The sequence below is a fragment of the Choloepus didactylus genome, chromosome 18, assembly GCF_015220235.1.
Source record: "Choloepus didactylus isolate mChoDid1 chromosome 18, mChoDid1.pri, whole genome shotgun sequence".
In the NCBI taxonomy this organism is placed as follows: domain Eukaryota; kingdom Metazoa; phylum Chordata; class Mammalia; order Pilosa; family Megalonychidae; genus Choloepus; species Choloepus didactylus.
Window position 1 is genome coordinate 27,987,086 of NC_051324.1, and position 19,034 is coordinate 28,006,119.

The 19,034-nt window shown below is 34.7% G+C and overlaps 1 protein-coding gene across 5 annotated transcripts in view; it reads left to right on the plus strand.

The window, feature by feature from the left end:
- Window positions 1-19,034, plus strand: part of ATAD5 (ATPase family AAA domain containing 5) — a 55,266-nt gene that overhangs the window by 6,804 nt on the left and 29,428 nt on the right. For all 5 annotated transcript variants that reach the window (XM_037807891.1, XM_037807895.1, XM_037807892.1 and 2 more), the window contains exons 4-6: window positions 4,810-4,974; window positions 6,044-6,170; window positions 7,627-7,708. In XM_037807891.1, coding sequence (XP_037663819.1) covers window positions 4,810-4,974; window positions 6,044-6,170; window positions 7,627-7,708 — 374 coding nt within the window. The remainder of the gene's footprint in view (window positions 1-4,809; window positions 4,975-6,043; window positions 6,171-7,626; window positions 7,709-19,034) is intronic.

The window sequence follows — 19,034 nt, forward strand, 5'->3', positions numbered from 1 at the left end:
AGTAGATATTATTTAGTCCTGTTTTATAGATGAAAAAACTGCAGTTCATGGGTTGAGAAAGCATGCAGATTATGTGAGATTGTTGGAAGTGACTTTCCCATAGTCACACAACTATAAGTTGTTAGATGGTTCTTAGCCTGTTGGAAAGCACTCTGGGATCCAGAGGCTCATACAAAAACTAAAGGTTAAGGTCTCTGAGATGAGCTGTATCCCATACATTTTATTCTTCCTAATTTCATTCCAGAGGATAACTTTGACTTCAGTATCAGGTATACTGGGCCTTGGTTTGCTGCATGTACTGCTTAGAATTGTGATTCAATAATAAGTTTTCCAGCGAGACAAATGTCAAAATTAAATGTGTCCAAATTGGGCCCCTTATCCAAATTTACTTAGATCAGTCATTTTGTCTTATACTATTAGTCCATGAACCTCTTTCCACAGGACATTGTTATTTGAAGCCTTATCCAGGCTTGTTTACTAGCTCTTAGAGTAGTAATTTTCTGGGAGGCATTTTTCAAGGTTCCTTAAGAATGAGGAAATAAGCTGGTTATCCTAAGTACTTCATATTCATAACAGTTCTTGCAACAGAGATACTTACAGAACAACTTTCAAAATGACTTTGGGTTCATTCTTTTATGCATTGTCTTAGTTTGCCAGAGCTTTTGTAGCAAAGTACCACAGATTATTTGACTCAAAAAGCAAATTTATTTGTCTTAGAGTTCTGGAGTCTAGAAGTCTGAAATCAAGGTGTCAGCAGGGTCATGCTTCTTTCGAAGTCTCTAGAGTTCTGGCAATGCCTGGCAGTCCATGATGTCCCTTGGCTTGGCTTGTAACTCTGTTTCTGCCTCCATCACATAATCTTCCTCTCTTTCTCTCAGTTTGACCTCATCTTAATTAATAATATCTTCAAAGATTCTGGTTACAAATAACTTCACATTCAGAGAACCAGAGGTTAGGACTTGAACATGTCTTTTTGGGGGATACAATTCCATCCTCTCTGTATAAAGTTTCAAGTGAGAGTCAAATTTAATTAAATGGTCACATTCATCTAGAAGGTCCTCATTCCCAGCCTACCCTAATTTTTCAAGTTGATTGTCCAAGGACTTCCAACATAAACTTTTTTTTTTTTTTTTTTTTTTTTTTTTTTATGGATATTATATTTAAGTTAATGTTTATTTAAATTCAGAATGTAGAAGCAAATAAAGCAAATTTTAATTATTTGAATAAAGTAATGAACAGTGATGAACTTTTGATAATTCATAAATATTTTAATCATAAAACAGAGGTTAAAACTTATTTTAACCTTTCAAAAATCATTTAAGAATATGAAGAAATATAATTCTACCAAGGAAACCTACATATATATTAAAATAATAGAAATCACTTGAAGGAACAAATATATCTAGTAACCATTGCTTAGACTTGAATGCAAATAATCAAATATAGGAAAATGAAGAAAGCATACTTTCTTAATTATACATTGAATGGTAGAGAAAATTAAAACTGCATTCCTGGATTGCATACAGACATTTTTAAAAGGAAATATTAGCAATCTATCTGAACAAAATTTATGGTGTGTCACAAAATTTGGATTCATTATAAATTCTTAGCTTTGTAACTTTTCTCCATTAAAATTCTTGAGACAAATGGACCAAGAATTTAACTCAAAAAATTATATCTTTTTAAAAAACATGAACTTATAGAAATCAGGAAAAATTAAATAAGTGATGAATCACATCAAAATTAAAGAAATATTAATCAATGAAGCTTGTTGCTGCATCACAGAATAGTAGTGTTTTCAAATAGTTAGCAGATAGACCCAAAACAGATACACAGTAACTGCACGCACATATTTAACTGCATGAATTTACAAAACTTCAGGGCTTAAAGCATTGCAAGATGAGGTTCTTGATTTCATTCAGGTACCAAGAAAACATTCATCTCCCAAGTTGAAATGACAAAGGAATTACCAAAATTTATAGTGATGACTGATGAGGAAAACAAAAGCTGCAAAATAGAAACTGATAATAACAAAAAGTATATACATGTATATATATGTAATATATCCATACCCATATCCATAAGATTAGTCTAGAAGACCATGAACAAAACCCTCAAAAATCGGTGGGATATTTCTACTTTTTTACAATTTAAAATATTTTCAAAATTTTCTTCAATGTTTACATATACTTTTTGCTATAACTTAATTCTAACACATTTTACTTTGTTCTAATACCAAAATTTGAAGTTCTGTTTATCCTTTTTAGCTGCTTGTTCACAAAAAAGATTAGCAAAATATTTATAGAACATGAGCGAATATTTTCATAGCCAAAGTATTGTTTATGTTAAATTTTGCAAGACTGTAAGCATTCTGATGATCACTGTCAAAATTTTTTCATATTGCATTAAATTCTTGTTATTTTTATACTTTCAGTGACTTACTAAGCAATATACAGCTAAAGAGCTGGCAGATCTAGAATCCAAACTCTGAATTTTTAACTCCAAGTCATCACACCTTAAAGCAATGCTATACTTCCTCTCTATAGAATAAGTAACATCTGATTGTGCTTTCCATAAGAAAATTCTCTGAAATTGGAATATGCATCGTGATTTATATGGTACAATTTGAAAGATAACACCATTTTTTTTCACATTAGTTGCCTTTAAAAATACAAACATTTATCTAGAGATTCAGTATTCATCATCCTTTGTTAAATACCATCTTTTCTGTCCCTACACCTTCCTCTAGTTTAATAACCTTCCTGAACTTTGGGAATGTCTAGGCAGTGACCACCTTAACTTGTTCATGTTGAAAAGAGGTGCCAACTTTATGAGAAAAGTGGACATATCTGGTTGATGTTGTTGAAGAGGCTATTGCCTCCAGGTTTTGGTACTAAGCTGTCATAGGAGTTCTCTGAAGGATTTAAGTTCTTTAGAACAAACTTAGTGAGTGAAACTTTTATAAATTCTCTGATAGGATCTGGGTATTCTTTAGGATTTGGGGGACTGCTGTTGACTTGGGCTTGTAATACTGTGGTCATTTGGAATATCTGGGTGAAGATTTCATAAGAGTAACCTCCAGGACAGCCTCTTTACTCTGAATTCTGTTAGCCACTGAAACCTTCTTTTGTTGCCTTTCTTTTCCCGGCTCTCTTCAGAGTCTGTCAATCCCATAAGGATGAAGTCAGGAACATTTGTGTTATTTCTACTTCCCATAGCATTCAACCTTTGTAAACTCCACCCAAGTTCCAGCGCCACTGTAGCTCAGTTGTTCAAGCGATTCTTCTGTCAGGAAGCAGATCTGGTTCTTTGAGCCCCTGTTTGGGCACCACTTGTTGCACAGGGTGGCACAGGAATGAGACACAGACACAAAGTTAAGAATTAAGGGAGAAGGGGGCCCACAGCATCTCATGCTAAGTGGACAATAATGCACCTTTGCTCCAGTTCCCAACATAAACTTTTAAGATATCTCCTACAACATAGACTTCTTTGAATATGTGAATGCTGTTGACCCTCTCCCTAGAAAATTTTATGCACAAAATTTACCAGCAGATTCCATTGGTTCATCAGTTCCCTTAAAGCCTATCACCAATCTGTAGGTTAAGAATTGCTGATATATCCCATCACAATCTTTCTTCATAATGATGTACCCTTTCTTCATAATGTTTGGACTGCTACACAACTGTACCTTTAGTTTTTAGAATGTCCTCATTACTACTACCAAAATCTATTCATTAGTTACTAAGCTTCATCTTCACTGTCTCCATGAAACCTTCCCTAATTACCTCTAGCCAGACTGGTTACCAGTAGTTCCTTTTTTATTGGACTGTAAACTTCAGGAGAGCAGAGGTTATACATTTACACTATTACCTCATGCTGCCTTATGCTCTGATGTATGTTAGGGAGGGGGGTATTGTAAAAAATCATATACTGCTTAATTTTCTATCTTATGCTATTTGGCAAGAATAATTCAAAAGATTTTAACACCTTCAGCCTTTGACATCATGGTCTCTGAAGAGCCATTGCCTGCTATTTCAGCCCTTCTACCCCTAACAAGCAAAGACTCCACACATTTTGGTTTAATACATGTAAAATTTCAAGCATTGATTTTAGACTGGTAGATAGTACTGACTATTATCAATTTTTAAAACTTCACCATGAGTTTCTTAGTAGAGTCCATCATCCTTAGTAGTATATTTCATTGTGCTATAATAAATAATTTTCTCAAAGTATTTCTACTTTTTTGTGAAAAGTAACGAGACAGACCTACCTGGTTTGCCATCTTTGGGTATTTATCCTTTCTATGAGCTTGTAGGTAAACATAAAAAGAGGAAAAATATATTTGTTCCAATAATGCAGTTTTTAAACTTTGTATCATAAAGACATGCTTAGAATCGTTGTTTTACTGCCTTCTGAAATTTAAAAACTGCAACTAAATAAAAGACAAAGTTAAAAAAAATTGTACACGTTCCTATATGTAAAGTACTTTGCTTAAGTTTGGTGAATAAAATCAGAGGATAGATGCCATGAAGATAGTGGGAAAGAAGCCATCAATTCTAATGTATACTGCCTCTATAGACATCCTTCTGGGTGTTTTTAATGCATGTAATTATATTTGTCTTGCTAAATTTCAAGTAAGAAGTAAAGGCAAAACAAATACAACGATACAATTCAATTAAAGTTCCCTGGTAAGATTTGACTAACCGTTTGTCTTTTATGTAATATGATTTGTGATTATATGTTTTTTTCTGTTGTTACATATAAAATGTTTATTAGTGATCTAATTTAATATTTTTAATCTTTGTCTAGGCAAATAATGCTTCAAAAAATATATCAAAAGCAAAACAATTAATTGAAAAAGCAAAAGCTTTACACATTAGTAGGTCTAAGGCTACTGAGGAAATATCAGTACCTTTAAGGCGTTCCTCTAGACATCAGACGCTTCCTGAAAGGAAGAAATTGTCAGAAACAGAAGTAAGTATTACAAATATTTATTGATATAAATTCTGTCCTATTCTGCTGCTCAGAGAGAAGGAAACCATTGTAAAATTATACAAGCTAGCATTGTAAGATAGCCTTGAGATGGTAGAAAGGAATATCATTTACAGTTTTGCTTTGAAAGCCTTTGGTGCCTTTTTGCCTTCAGAAGACAGTCTGAATCCTTGTCAAGTTATTTAGAATCCTTCATAGGCCAAATTAGCTTTTCCTCTCCTCTGAACAACCCCATACCCCATACACATACTCTTTGCTCTAGTAACACTGAATTATTCATTTCTCCCCACACAAGTGGTGTAGTTTTCACCTTTTCATTTTGTAGTCTCCACTTGAAATAACTATTCTGTGTACTCTTCTTTAATGAGGAATTGTTACTCAACCTTTAAATTCCTACCAAGTGTCACCACCTCCTCTTAGAAGCTGTTCTAATGCCTTCAGGTCAAATAGTTTCTTTCCCTAAATGTACTTGCATGGTTTTTTTGTACTTTAGTCAATATTACCCTCACCATACTATATTATAACTAGTTAACCTGTCTACCCGTGCGCTAGCCCTTTCTCTGTCCCTAAAACCTGGAGTCATCTGGAAGTCAATCCTGAGTTTTGTCCCAGCACCTGCTATATTGCCTGATTTATGGTTGCTCTAATGCCTGATTAATGGTAGATGCTCAATAAATGTATTCTAACCATATGAAAATGGTATACTTCATCTAATACATTTTCAAGGATGTATAGTTCTAAAAGGAAGATAGCCAGAATTTCTGTATCTTGGTTATATTGATTATTTTATCTGGAATGCAGTCTACTAGTTTCACCTTTAAAACAGCTCATGTTTATAATAAACTCACTTTTTGATATGATGTCAATTTGTATGATGCAAGCATAGACTACCATTCACATCATGTGTTTTCTATTTCTATAAGATCGTGTCTCAGTGAAGTGGTATGGAGTTACTAATTGTATTGTCTGTGGCTTCTATCGCTGTAATACTTTTGAAATTTTTTTATGGCTTTAAATTATTTTATACTTTTTAAACTTTTATTTTATTTAGGACTCTGTAATAATAATAGATTCAAGTCCTACTTCTTTAAAGCATCCTGATAAAAATCAAAAGAAACTTCAGTGTTTGAATAATGTACTAAGAAAAAGCCTGAACAAGTCTCCCAAAAATGTACCTGGTAAATAGACTTAACATTTATGATGAAATGTGAATGTGTTGGGGGGGGCGGGGTTTATTGTTCTGAATGCTCTCATGACACAAATTTAGTCTCTCATTTTATAAACCAAAAATTTTAGTTGTATTATATATTATTTCTATTTTAATAAGTAAAGTTATGGTATGGTGAAGAGTTTAGAAAGGGAAAACACTGTATTTTAATTTATTGCAATTCTTTGTATCTATTTATCATCATTTAAATTGATGACTCCCAAATCTGTCTGATTATCAAAATCATCTGGGTCAATTTTGTATATTTTATATCTTTAGGTCCTTCCATAGACATATTGAGTAAGAATCTCCAAAGGTGGGTTGCCAGGTTGAAGGACCAGACCATTATATAGAAATTTTTTTAATTAAAAAAAAAAGTTAATTTAAAAAACTAAAAAAGGAGAGCTATTATTGTAAATTTTTTCTATCATAGCTGTTGTAGGTTTACAGAAAAATCATGCAGAAAGTACAGATCCCGTATAAACCCTACACATACACATACAGTTTGCCTATTATTAATATTTTGTTTTAGTGTGTTTTAGCTTTATTACATGATGAAACAATGTTATTATAATTATGCTATTAACTATAGGCCATAATTTACATTAGGGTTCACTCTTTGTCTTGTACAGTTCTTTGTGTGTTTTGTTTGTTTGTTTGTTTGTTTTTATTCTGGTAACATACATACAAGCTAAAATTTCTCATTTTAACCACTTTCAAATATACAGTTCAGTGGTGTTAATTACATTTATAATGTTGTGCTACCTAGCCAGTATCCATTACCAAAATCTCCTTTACCCCAAACAGAAATTATACCAGTTAAGCATTAACTTCTCATTTCCCACCCCATCGCAGCCCCTGGTAACCTGTATTGTAGTTTCTGACTATAAATTTGCATATTCTATCTATTTCATCTCAGTGAGATCATAAAATTGTTGTCCAAGAGATATAATTTTGAAAGTAACTGGAGGTGGTAAATATTTTTTTAGCTGCAAATTTTATTGACGTATATTCACATACCACATAATCCATCCAAAGTATGCAGTGTTTCATAGTATCATCACCTAGTTGTGCCAACATCATCACACTCAATTTTAGACAATTTTCATTGCTCCAAAAAGAAAAATAACACATAAAAAAAATCCAAAACAACCCATACCCCTTTCCCCCCTATTATTGACCCCTAGTAGTGGCATGAAAGAAATACTTGTTACTGTTGATGAAAGAAATATTAAAATATTACTGTTAACCATAGACCATAGCTTACAATAGGTTCTTTTTCCCTATATACCACTCTATTATTAACTCTTTGTTGAAGTGTCATACATTTGTACTAGTTCATGAAAGAACTTATTTATATTTGTAGTGTTAAACTTAGATAGCGTGGTGGTAAACATTTATACTAATCAAGTTTTCATTTTTCTAAGGAAAAATGAAAGTTGCTCCTTTATTTCTTGCCAGAAAAGCTCAAAAGACAGCTGCTCCTGTCCTTGGTTTTGATGAAAGCAGGTCAGTCTAATACATATTTTATAATATCAGAATATTTTATGGGATATATTTTGTATTTATTTCTTTACTTTGATGAGAAAGCAAGTAAATTATCATTTGAAACCTTAAGTCCATTTTAAAAGATGACAATATTGACAATGCTACTACTATTTTTTTAAACTTTTTATTTTGAAATAATTTCATATTTAACAAGATGGTTGCAAAAATAATATTAATCCACATATCTCCATCCTCAAGAAACCTGTGTCCAATTTTAGCATTTTGCCACTTTGCCATAATATTCTATTATTTCTCTGTCTGTCCATCTGTCTCTTTACCTAACTACCTACCTGTCTGTCTTCTGAATATTTAAGAACAGGTTGCACGTCATACTCCTTGAATACTTAATACTTCCATGTATCTTTCCAAGAACAAGGATATTCCCTTATGTAATAATCTTAAGTGGAGTTATCAAGGTCAAGAAATTTAACATTGATATAAACCTTACTTTCTATGTACCAATTTTTTTCTTATGTCCCAATAATGTCCTTTTGAGCCTTTTCTCCTCCATTTTTAGATCCCATCCAGTATCATGTATTGCATGTAATTGTCATAATCTCTTTAGTTTCTTTCTTTCTTCCTTTTTTAATTGTGGAAACATATATACAACATAAATCTTCCCATCCCAACCCTTCCTAAGTATACCGTTCAGTGGGATTAATCACGTTGAATGTTGTATCCTCAACAGCATCCATTACTAGAACTTTTTCTTTACCCCAAACATGAACTCTCCACTCATTTTGCATTAACTCCCCTTTGCCCCTGCCCTCCATCCCTGATAACGTGTACTCTACTTTCTGTCTTTGTGAGTTTGTATATTCTCTGTTTTGTGTGTGTGTGTGTGTGTGTGTGTGTGTGTGTGTGTGTGTGTGTGTGTGTGTGGTTACCATGGGTTTTAAATTTAACATCCTAAATCCCAAACAATCTCATTTCCTTTGATACCAACTTCAATAGCATACATAAACCATGTTCCTATACCCCTCTGGCCCCCAACTTCAGTTCTTGTCACAAGTTACATATTTATATGAGTTCAATACCATTGATTTATTGTTACATTTTATGCATTTACCTTTTAGATCCTGTAGGAAGTAAAAAGTCAAGTTACAAATAAAAAATACAATAGTACTGATATTTATATTTACCCATGTCATTATTTTTCTGGCTTCAGTCAATTATCTATTGTCCTTTCCTTTCAACCTGTAGAACTCCCTTTAGCATTTCTTGTAGGGCTGGTCTAATAGTAACGAAGTCCCTCATCTTATGTTTATCTGGGAGTGTCATAATCCCTCCTTCATTTTTGAAAGACAGTTTTGCCAGATATAGAATTCTTGGTTGGATTTTTTTTTGCTTTCAGCACTTTAAATATTTCTTCCCACTGCCTTCTTGCCTTCATGGTTTCTAATGAGCTGTAGACACAATTTTATTGGGGTTACCATGTATGCAACACCTAGCTTCTCTGGCGGCTTTCAGAATTCTCCCTTTATCTTTGACATTCAGCAGTTTGATTAGTGTGGGTCTATTTGGGTTTATCTTGTTTGGGGTTTGAGAGTCTTGTCTATATACATGACTTTTGTTAAATTTGTCAAGTTTTCAACCATTATTTCTTTGAATATTCTCTCTGCTCCTTTCTCTCTTTCATCTCTTCTAGAATTGCCACAATGTGTATATTGGTATACTTGATGATGTCCCCAGGTTCCTCAGGCTCTCACTTTTCTTCATTCTTCTTTCTGCTCCTGAGACTGGATGATTTCAATTGTCTGTCTTCAAACTCATTGATACTTTCTTTTGTCAGCTCCAATCTGTTATTGAACCCCACTAGGGAATTCAAAATTTCTGTTACTGTGGTTCTTTAGCTCTATTTGGTTCCTTTTCATAATTTTTATCTCTCTCTTCATAATCTCTTTGTGTTCCTGTATTGTTTTCCCTGATTTCCTTTAGTACTTTGTCCATGTTTTCCTTTAGCTTTTTGAGCATATTTAGGACCATTTCTTAACGTTTTTCTGAACTGTCCCAAGTCTGATCCCCCTCATTGATAGTTTCTAAAGCTTTAATCTTCTCCTTTGCCTGGGCTATCACATCCTGTTTCTCCGTATGTTTTTGTAATCTTTTGTTGAAACGTGGACATTTTGATGTTTTAATGTATTGTCTCTGGAATTTAGATTCTGAGTCATCTGTTCCTTAAGCTTGTATCCAGTTAGTGTATGACAGAACTTGCCTTGAATCCCAGGACCTTTTAACAAAGAGAGAGAGAGAGAAAGAGAAGAGAGAGAAGGAAAAAAAGAAAACACCATTCCCAGTTTTTATAGATTGACCTGTGTAAGTGCTCTCCTTCAGAGCTTATCCCAATGCAATGAGTTTAGAGAACAGCTCCAGGCCAAAGTGCAGGGGCTTTACTGGTCCTTTGTCCTTATGTGTCTTGTCTAGGGTATGCATGTTTGGCCTGAGGAATTCCCCTGTTTACAAGATTCTGGATGTCTCTTCTTCCCTAGAAAACAGTTACCTCATGGTCTGGGCACTGCACTGTATATCCTATAACCAACAATCCCTTGCCCCAGGCAGCCACTTGACTGCTTTCTGATAGCATTCTGTAGGATAGCTATGTGAGCTGCTTTCTAGGGGCAAGTTCTGCAACAGCGAGTCCCTCAGGCCACCACCAGATAAATTGGGCCAGACATATGTGCTCCCAGTATGTGCACAAGGATTACTCTGTTCCTTCTGAACTTGGACCAGGAATCTGCACTGGGAGTGTGGGCTGGTTCCATGTTGAGCTAGTAAGGAGTGGGATAGGGGCCAGCCAGGGCACCACGAGATCCTTCTGCTTGTAAGTAGCCTTTGTCTTGATTTGGCAGTTATCCTGTTAATGGCAATCTTTTAGCTGTTTCCTGGAGCTTTGTGAAAGATGTTTCTGCCAGTTCTTACTAGTTGTTTAAAACTTCTGTTCAGGGATGGAGCCCCGAAGCTTCTTGCTCTGCCATCTTTTTTGGGACAAACTACTACAACTCTGTTTGAAGATCTTGTTTTTCTGTAAAAGCTTTGTGCCCATCTCTTGGCAAAATAGCAAAATAATAAACCAACAAAAAAACAAAGTGCCTACTATGAATTGTATTCATGCAGTACACATTTAATTAACTACTATATGCCAGGCACTGTCTTGGTATAGGAATATTATGGGGAATAAAACAAGATTCATTCCCTGACTTCATAGGGCTTATCTTCTAGAGAGGAAACTTGATCAAACCAACAGAAGAAAAATTATTGTCATGCTAAGGAAAGGTACAAAGTTCTGTATCAGTTTTTAAGAGAATTGATCAAGGAAGGCTTTCCTGAAACTTGAACTGAAATCTGAAGTGATAGGGACAAGTTAACCAGGGGGAGGAAAATTGTTCCTTCCCAATGGTCTATGCAAAGACTGTATATAATTGGAAGGAGCATGGTAAACACAAGAGATTGAAAGGATGCCTGTGAACATGAGTAGAGAGAGCAAAAGTGAATAGAATGTGAGATTAAGCTGGTGAGGTAGATGTTAGTCGATGAGGGACCTTGTAAGCCATGTTAAAGAATTTTGTCATTACTCTAAGAGCAATGAGAAGCTGTCAAAGAATTTTAAGCATGGGTGTGAATATAAACAGATTTGGAGTTTAAAGTTTTATGTAGCTGCTGAATTAATCTGGTTATTGTCTAAAGAGTAGATTGGAGTAGGGATTAGAGTGGATGCAGGAATGCAGTCATGAGATGATGGAGCTGTGGGCAACGGTATTGGAGATGATGTGTGAAAAGGTATTTAGGAGATAAATTTTAAAACTCTTGATGATTAAATCCGTGGGTGTGGGAAGCTGAGGGATAGGGACATGTAAGGATGAAACCTAAGTTTCTGGCATTTGCAAGTGGATGGTACAGTAGAAGAAGGCCAGGTAGGGACATCTTGAGTTCAGGTTTTTACCCTGTTTTCATTTTATTGAGGTATAATTGCATATTGATAACTGCATAGATCTTAAGTGTACAATTTTGACAAGTACACCCATATCAAGATATAAAATATATTTTTCCCCGTAAAGTTTACTCTTACTCCTTTTCTATTATTACCTCCACCACCACCACACCAAGAGGTTACCACTATTCTGATTTCTATTATCAAAGATTTGCTTGTCTATTCTATAACTTCACATAAATGAAATATACAGTATATACTCTTTTGTATCTAGCTTCTTGGTCAGCATATATATGTATATATATATATTTTTAATGTTTCTTTCAGGTATAATATACATATAATTATATGCATCTGTTTTAAGTAAATTTTGAATTAAAATTTGAATTTTAATAAATGTACACACTTGTGTAATCACCACCACAATAAAGATATAGAACATTTCTATCACCCCAAAAATGTTCCCTTGTGCTTCTTTGCAGTTAATCTTTGTCCCCCATTCCTAGTCCCATGCAACCACAGATCTGCTTCTTGTCACTATAGATTAATTAATCTTTTCTGGAATTTTATATAAATGAAATCATATGGTAGTACAGTTTTGTATTTGGCTTCTTTCAGTCAAGGTAATATTTTTGAGATTTATCCATAGTGTTGAATGTATCGTAGTTTGATCTATGTCATTGCTGAATAGTGTTCCTTGTATGAATATGCCACAATTTATCTATCCATTCTTTTTTGGTGGACATTTTGATTGTTTCTTTTGAATTAGGCTGCTATGAACATTCTTGTGCACATGTGTAGACAAGTGTTCTCATTTCTCTTGGGTCTTGCTCTATTAAGTAGGTGCATGTATACCATTTTTAGAAATTACCAAACTTCCAAAGCAGTTTTTCCATTTTATACTCCCACCAGCAATATATGAGAGCTCCAGTTACACCACATCCTCATCAACGCTTGACATTGTCAGGCTTTTTAATTTTAGCCATTCTATTGGGTTTATAGTGGTCTTTCATTGTGGATTTTTTGTTGTTTTTAATCATTTAATTTAATGTTTAAATTAATTTTAACCTTTATGAGGTATAATTTATGTACAATTAACTGAATCCATTTAAAGTGTACATTAGTGAGCTTTGACAATTGTATACACCTGTGAAACCACCACCACAATCATGATACTGAATTGTTTCCATCACCCCAAAAAAGAACCTCATGCTCTTTTGCAGCCGATTTCTCCCTCTGCCCCCAGCCCTAAACAAACACGGATCTCTTTTTAGTATATTGATTTGCATTTTCTAGAATTTTGTATTAATGAAATCAATACAGTATTATTATTTTATGTCTGGCTTCTTTCACTCAGCATGATAATTTTTGAGATTTATTCATGTTCATTCTTTATTTTTGCTGAGTAGTATTCCACTGTATGATGTGCCACATTTTGTCTATCATTTGGTGATGGGCATTTGGGTTGTTTCCAATATTAAGCCATTTGTGAGTGAAACTGTTATGAATATTCGTATATGATGTTCATAATGATGTGCGGATATAACATTTTCATTTTTTCTTGGGTTAAATACCCAGAAGTGGAATGGCTGGGTTGTATGGTAAGTGTACACTTATTTTTTGCAGTTTTTAAAAATACTTATCCAAAGTAGTTACACCATGTTACATTTCCACCAGCACTATATGAGATTTTTAGTTGCTTCACATCTTTGTCAGCAGTTGGTATTGTTAGTGTTTGTAATTTTATCTGTTCTAATAGGCAGATAGTGATATCTCATAGTATTTTTAATTTTAATTTCTCTGATAGCTAATGATATGAGCATTTTTTTCATATGCTTATTGGCTATTTGTCCATCCTCCTTAAAAAATCTTTTACCCAATTTTGTTTGGGTGGTCTCTGTTCTTATTGAGCTGTGAGAATTCTTTATATATTCTGGATACAAGGCCTTGGTCAGATGTATGTTTTGCAAATGTAGTATCTCACTCTCTTGGCTTGCCTTTTCATTTTTTAATGGTGGTTTTTAAAGAGCAGACGTTTATTGAAGTCCAGTTTATCAGTTTTTAAAATTTATAGTTTCGATTCGTAAAACAGTTGTATAAAGGGAAGTTTATTTCATTGGTTTATTTCTCTGTTTTTACACCATTACCACACAGTTTTAATTACTATAGTTTTGTACTAAGTCTTAAAATCAGGTAGTGTATAGGCCTTCAGGTATATTCTTTTTCAAGATTGTTTTATCTATCCTAGGTTCTTTGCATTTTTTATAAATGTTAGAATTAGCATGTCAATTTCCACAAAATCCTCCTGGGATTTTGAAGGTGATTGTGTTGAGTTTATAAATTGATTTGGAGAAAATTGACGTCTTAATAATGAGTCTGATTCAAGAACATGGTATGTCTGTTTAAGTCTTTAATTTCTTTTAGCAGTGTTTTGTAGTTTTTGTTGTAGAGGTTTTGTAAATTTTTGTTAAGTTTACCTCTAAGTATTTTGTTTTTTATGCTACTTTATGGTATTTAAAAATTTTTATTTTCCATCTGTTTGTTTCTAGTATACAGAAACACGGTTGATTTTTTTTTTTTCTTTGCCTATGGGTCTGACGTTGTGCCAGTTTACTTAATCTCTCTCTTTTTAAAGATTCCCTAGGATTTTTAAATGTACACAATTATATGGTCTGCAAATAAGGACAGTTTTACTTCTTCCTTTCCAATCTTTTTCTTTTTATTTATTTTTCTTAACTAATTGTACTGACTAGGACTTCAGCACAATGTTGACTGAATAGAAGTGTTAAATTTGAGCATCTTTGCCTTGTTCCTGCCCTTAGGGGGTAATCATTCACCGTTGTAGCATTAAGTATGATGTCACCTATAGTATTTTCATAGCTCCTTTTATACCTGCAAATTTTTATCATGAGTGATTGTTGAATTTTGTCAGATGCTTTTTTGCATCTGTCAAGATGGTCATATAGTTTTTCTCCTTTACTTTGTTAGTGTGGTGAATTATAGTTGATTGATTTTTCCATTGTTAAACCAACCATGCATTTCTAGGATAAACTTTATTGGATAGTGATTTATTAGTCTTTCTGTATATTGCTGAATTCAATTTGCTAATCTTTTTAAAGGATTTTTATGTCTCTAGTTATGAGAGATTTTAGTGTGTAGTTTTCTTGCAATGTCTTTGTCTTGTTTTGATATCATTTTTATGCTGGTCTTTGTGAATTGGTACGTGTTTTCTTCTCTTTTCTGAAATACTTTGTGTAGAATTAGCCTTACTTTTTTCTGAAATGTTTGATATAATTCAAGTGTGTGCCTGGAAGCCATGATGAAACGAGTTCAAGGGTGAGTGAGATGTGAGGAAATAGAGAGCCAATGTATTAGTCAGGGTTCTCTAGGGAAACAGAACCAACAGGAGATATCTGTAAATGTGAGATTTATAAAAGTGTCTCACGCAGCCATGGAGATGTATGAGTCCAAATTCCATATGGCAGAGAGCCAATGTATTAGTCAGGGTTCTCTTGGGGAACAGAACCAACAGGAGATACTGTAAATGTGAGATTTATAAAAGTGTCTCACACAGCCGTGGAGATGTATGAGTCCAAATTCCATACGGCAGACCGCGAGCTGGCGACTCCGATGAAGGTTTTTGATGAACTCCCCAGGAGAGGCTGGCTGGCCGAAGAAGTGGGAATTCTCTCTTCTCCCTTAAAATTCTTCAGCTGATTGGATTAAATCTAACTGATTGTATTCTCGTTGCGGAAGACACTCCCTTAGTTGATGGTAGATGTAATCTGCCACAGATGCAGTCAATCAACTGATGATTTAATAAAACAGCCTTCTGGTTTATTAACCAGCCATGAAATGTCCTTGCAGTAATGATTAGGCCAGTGTTTGCTTGACCAGACAACTGGGCACCATCACCTGGCCAAGTTGACATGAACCTTACCATCACAGCCAGTATAGACAACTTTGAGAATTTTAGCTGTGAAGAGAAGGTGTCAGTTAGAGAGGCATAAACATTGAATCAGGATTTTTTTTTTTTTTTTGATATATTTAATGAGAGAGACTGGATCATGTTTACAAGTCACAGAAAAGTTGAGAAACTGAATATGTGAGAGAAAGAATGATTGATGGCATTAAGGTTTATGGGAAGGTTGCATGGAATTAGTTCCAAACCGTTTTGAAGGAGTTAGTCTTGTATTGGACCTTCTTTATTTTAAGAGGAGAGAAAGGAGGATAGAATGGGTAGAGTTATAGATAGATTTGCATGTTCCTTGTAAGGAAGATGAGGAAATTCCTATCTGATATCTCTTATCTCAGTAATGTGGGACATGGGAACATCTGTTGAAGGTGAGGAGGTAGGAATGGACAGGGTCTGAGTTTAAAAAGAATGAAAGATGTTTGAGATCGTCTTCATGAAGAGTGGGAGAGAAAACGAGTTGAACAGAAAAATGCAAGATTGCAGTGTCGAGGGTCCATTTGAACTGATATTGTGAATTTATGGTAGAATCAGTGTACTCAGTTTTGTGACTTTAGGTGCTCACATGCATGAGCAGATAAAGTAGAATGCTGGTGATTTTGACAGGCAGGTGCCACAAAAAGTGAATCTAAGGTAGCTGAGTAGATTGTCAAGGGTTATTATGTGCTGTATGTGTCTGTTGATATTTCCTCATGACCACACTCAGGTCATACATTCTTTTTTTTTTTTTTTTAATTGCATCATGACTTTTTTTTTTAATTCAGTTTTGTTAAGATATAATCACATACCATACAATCATCCACAGTCCAACTGTTCATAGTACCATCATATCATTATGCATTCATCATCCCAATTAATTTTTGAACATTTTCCTTACTCTAAAAAGAATAAAAATAAAAGTAAACAGGAACACCCACAGCATTCCATCCCCCATCCCACACTATTTTTCATTTAGTTTTTGTCCCAATTTTTCTATTCATCTGTCCATACACTGGAGAAAGGGAGTGTGAGCCAAAAGGTTTTTGCAATCACACAGTTGCACCATGTAAGCTACATAGTTATGCAGTCGTCTTCAAGAATCAAGACTCCTGGGTTGCATTTCTACAGTTTCAGGTATTTCCTTCTAGCTATTCCAATACACTAAAATCTAAAAAAGGGTATCTATATAGCGCATAAGAATGCCTTCTAGAGTGATCTCTTAGCTTCATTTAAAATCTCTCAGTCACTGAAAGTTTATTTTGTTTCATCTCTCTTTCCCCTTTGGTCAAGAAGATTTTCTCAGTCCCATGATGCTGGGTCCAGGCTTATCCCCAAGAGTCATGTTCTGCATTGCCAGGGAGATTTACACTCCTGGGAGTCATGTCCCACGTAGTGAGGAGGGCAGTGAGTGTACCTACCAAGTGGGGTTACAGAGAGTGAGGCCACATCTGAGCAATAAAGAGGTTCTCTGGGGTAGACTCTTAGGCACAATTATAAGTAGGCTTAGCCTCTCCTTTGCAGTAACAAGCTTCATAAGGGCAAGCCCAAGATCGAGGGCTAGGCCCACTAATTTGGCAGTCCTCAATGTTTGTGAGAATATCAGTAATATTTTCTGAATATATTCAGATGGGGAAGTCCAACATGTCCTCATTTTCCCCCAATTCCTCAGGGTGGCCCTGCAAATTTATTTTTATTCTCTGCCCAAATTACTTTGGGATGTATTGGGATTTCTCACTAACCTGTACAAACCTACAGGTCATACATTCTTGTCAGGATTATCATAGAAATGGTCTGCTCTTCGCAGTGCATCACATAAGGAGACATACGATGGTGACCAGTCCCACCAACTGGGATGTTTAACTTGATCAGCCAGACGTGTTTCTATCTACCTGGTTTCTGTACTTTAAATCCACCCTTTTCCCTTTGAAATTGATTAGTTTTTTGTGGGAAGATATTCTGAGATAACACCAATATCCTGCTCCAGTTATTAACCTTAACATTGACTGATGTGTCTACCTCAGTCACCCACCACAATATGGTTGCCTAAAGGTGATTCTCTATTGCAATCATTCCTTCCATATTTGTTAATTGGCTTCTATTAGAACTTTCACTTCTCTTATTTATCTATTTATTCATTTTCTTATCTCAATATGGACTCATAGATTCCTCTTTTATTCAGTGGGTTGTAAGCCATTATCATCAACATTTATTTTGACATTCAAATTGTTATCAACTTGGCCAATAGGAGCTCTTTAGGATGGCTTCTATATCCCTGTGGTTGTCCCCATGATTCATTTAACATTACTTTTTGGTAAGTAAGATGTTTCAGGCTCATTTTATACTTCGCCTGCCCTAGTGTTGGAATCAGCCATTTTTCCTGGTTCTTTTTAGTGGAGGATGGTATTTAGAAATCAGGATCTAGGTGCTCATTGCTCTTGAAGTGTCATTTCTTCTATACCTTCTCAGCAGATAAAGCTAGGAAATACATGTATCGAATGCATACACATACACATTCAAAACTATTTCTATATCTTACTGTGTGATATAAAGCCCTGAGTTCATTCCTATATCTCTAGTTTCCATCCAGCAACTCAGGATTATTTCACCCACCCACTCCCTTTTCATGTTTATAAGTACCTTCTCCATCAGTGAGAAACTTGGCTCTCATTTATCCTCAATATATTTTATTTGTTCAATCAGTTTATTTATTTGCTCAATGTATCCAGTTTCCCAAGTTTTTTTTAACTATTGTATCTCTCCACCTGCTTTAATATCTTGTACTCCTCTCCTTTAAGATTACCATCTGCTATAGATACATGATAATTTAGCCCTTTACCCATTGTCTCTTCCTTCCCTCCTATTAACAGTAAAGTAGCTGTACCTCCCCTTTTCTAAGACCAGTCCCTCCAATCTGGCTTTGGATCTCATTTCTCCTCATTTCCTCGCATTTCTCCCATATAGGAAAGGAAAACAGAAATAAAAGTTTTTGTAGCCTCTTGTTTAATCACCAACCCAAATTTCCATCTGTAGAAAATATTTCAGTATTCACAGTATTCACATAACATCATCACATATCTTCCCCCACAAACACACTCCAATTCCCTGTCTTTGCCCGCCCTTCCATTCCCTTCCACCCCACTTCCACCTCCCTCTACTTCTCTCCCACCCCCTGCCCCTACAGTCGAGATTCCTATGACTAGCAACTGAAGGTAAGCCAGGTAAAACTAAAGTCAGGTGAAAATAGGACACCGATAATAAGGGTTCTGATTTCTCTGCTATTATATTAGAAGCAATATTACTTTAGACACTCTTGTATTAAAATTTTTAAAATATGGCACTTATTTTATTTCTGATGATAATTTAAATATATATTTTAAAAATGTTAAAAACTGAAAAGGAAGAGTATA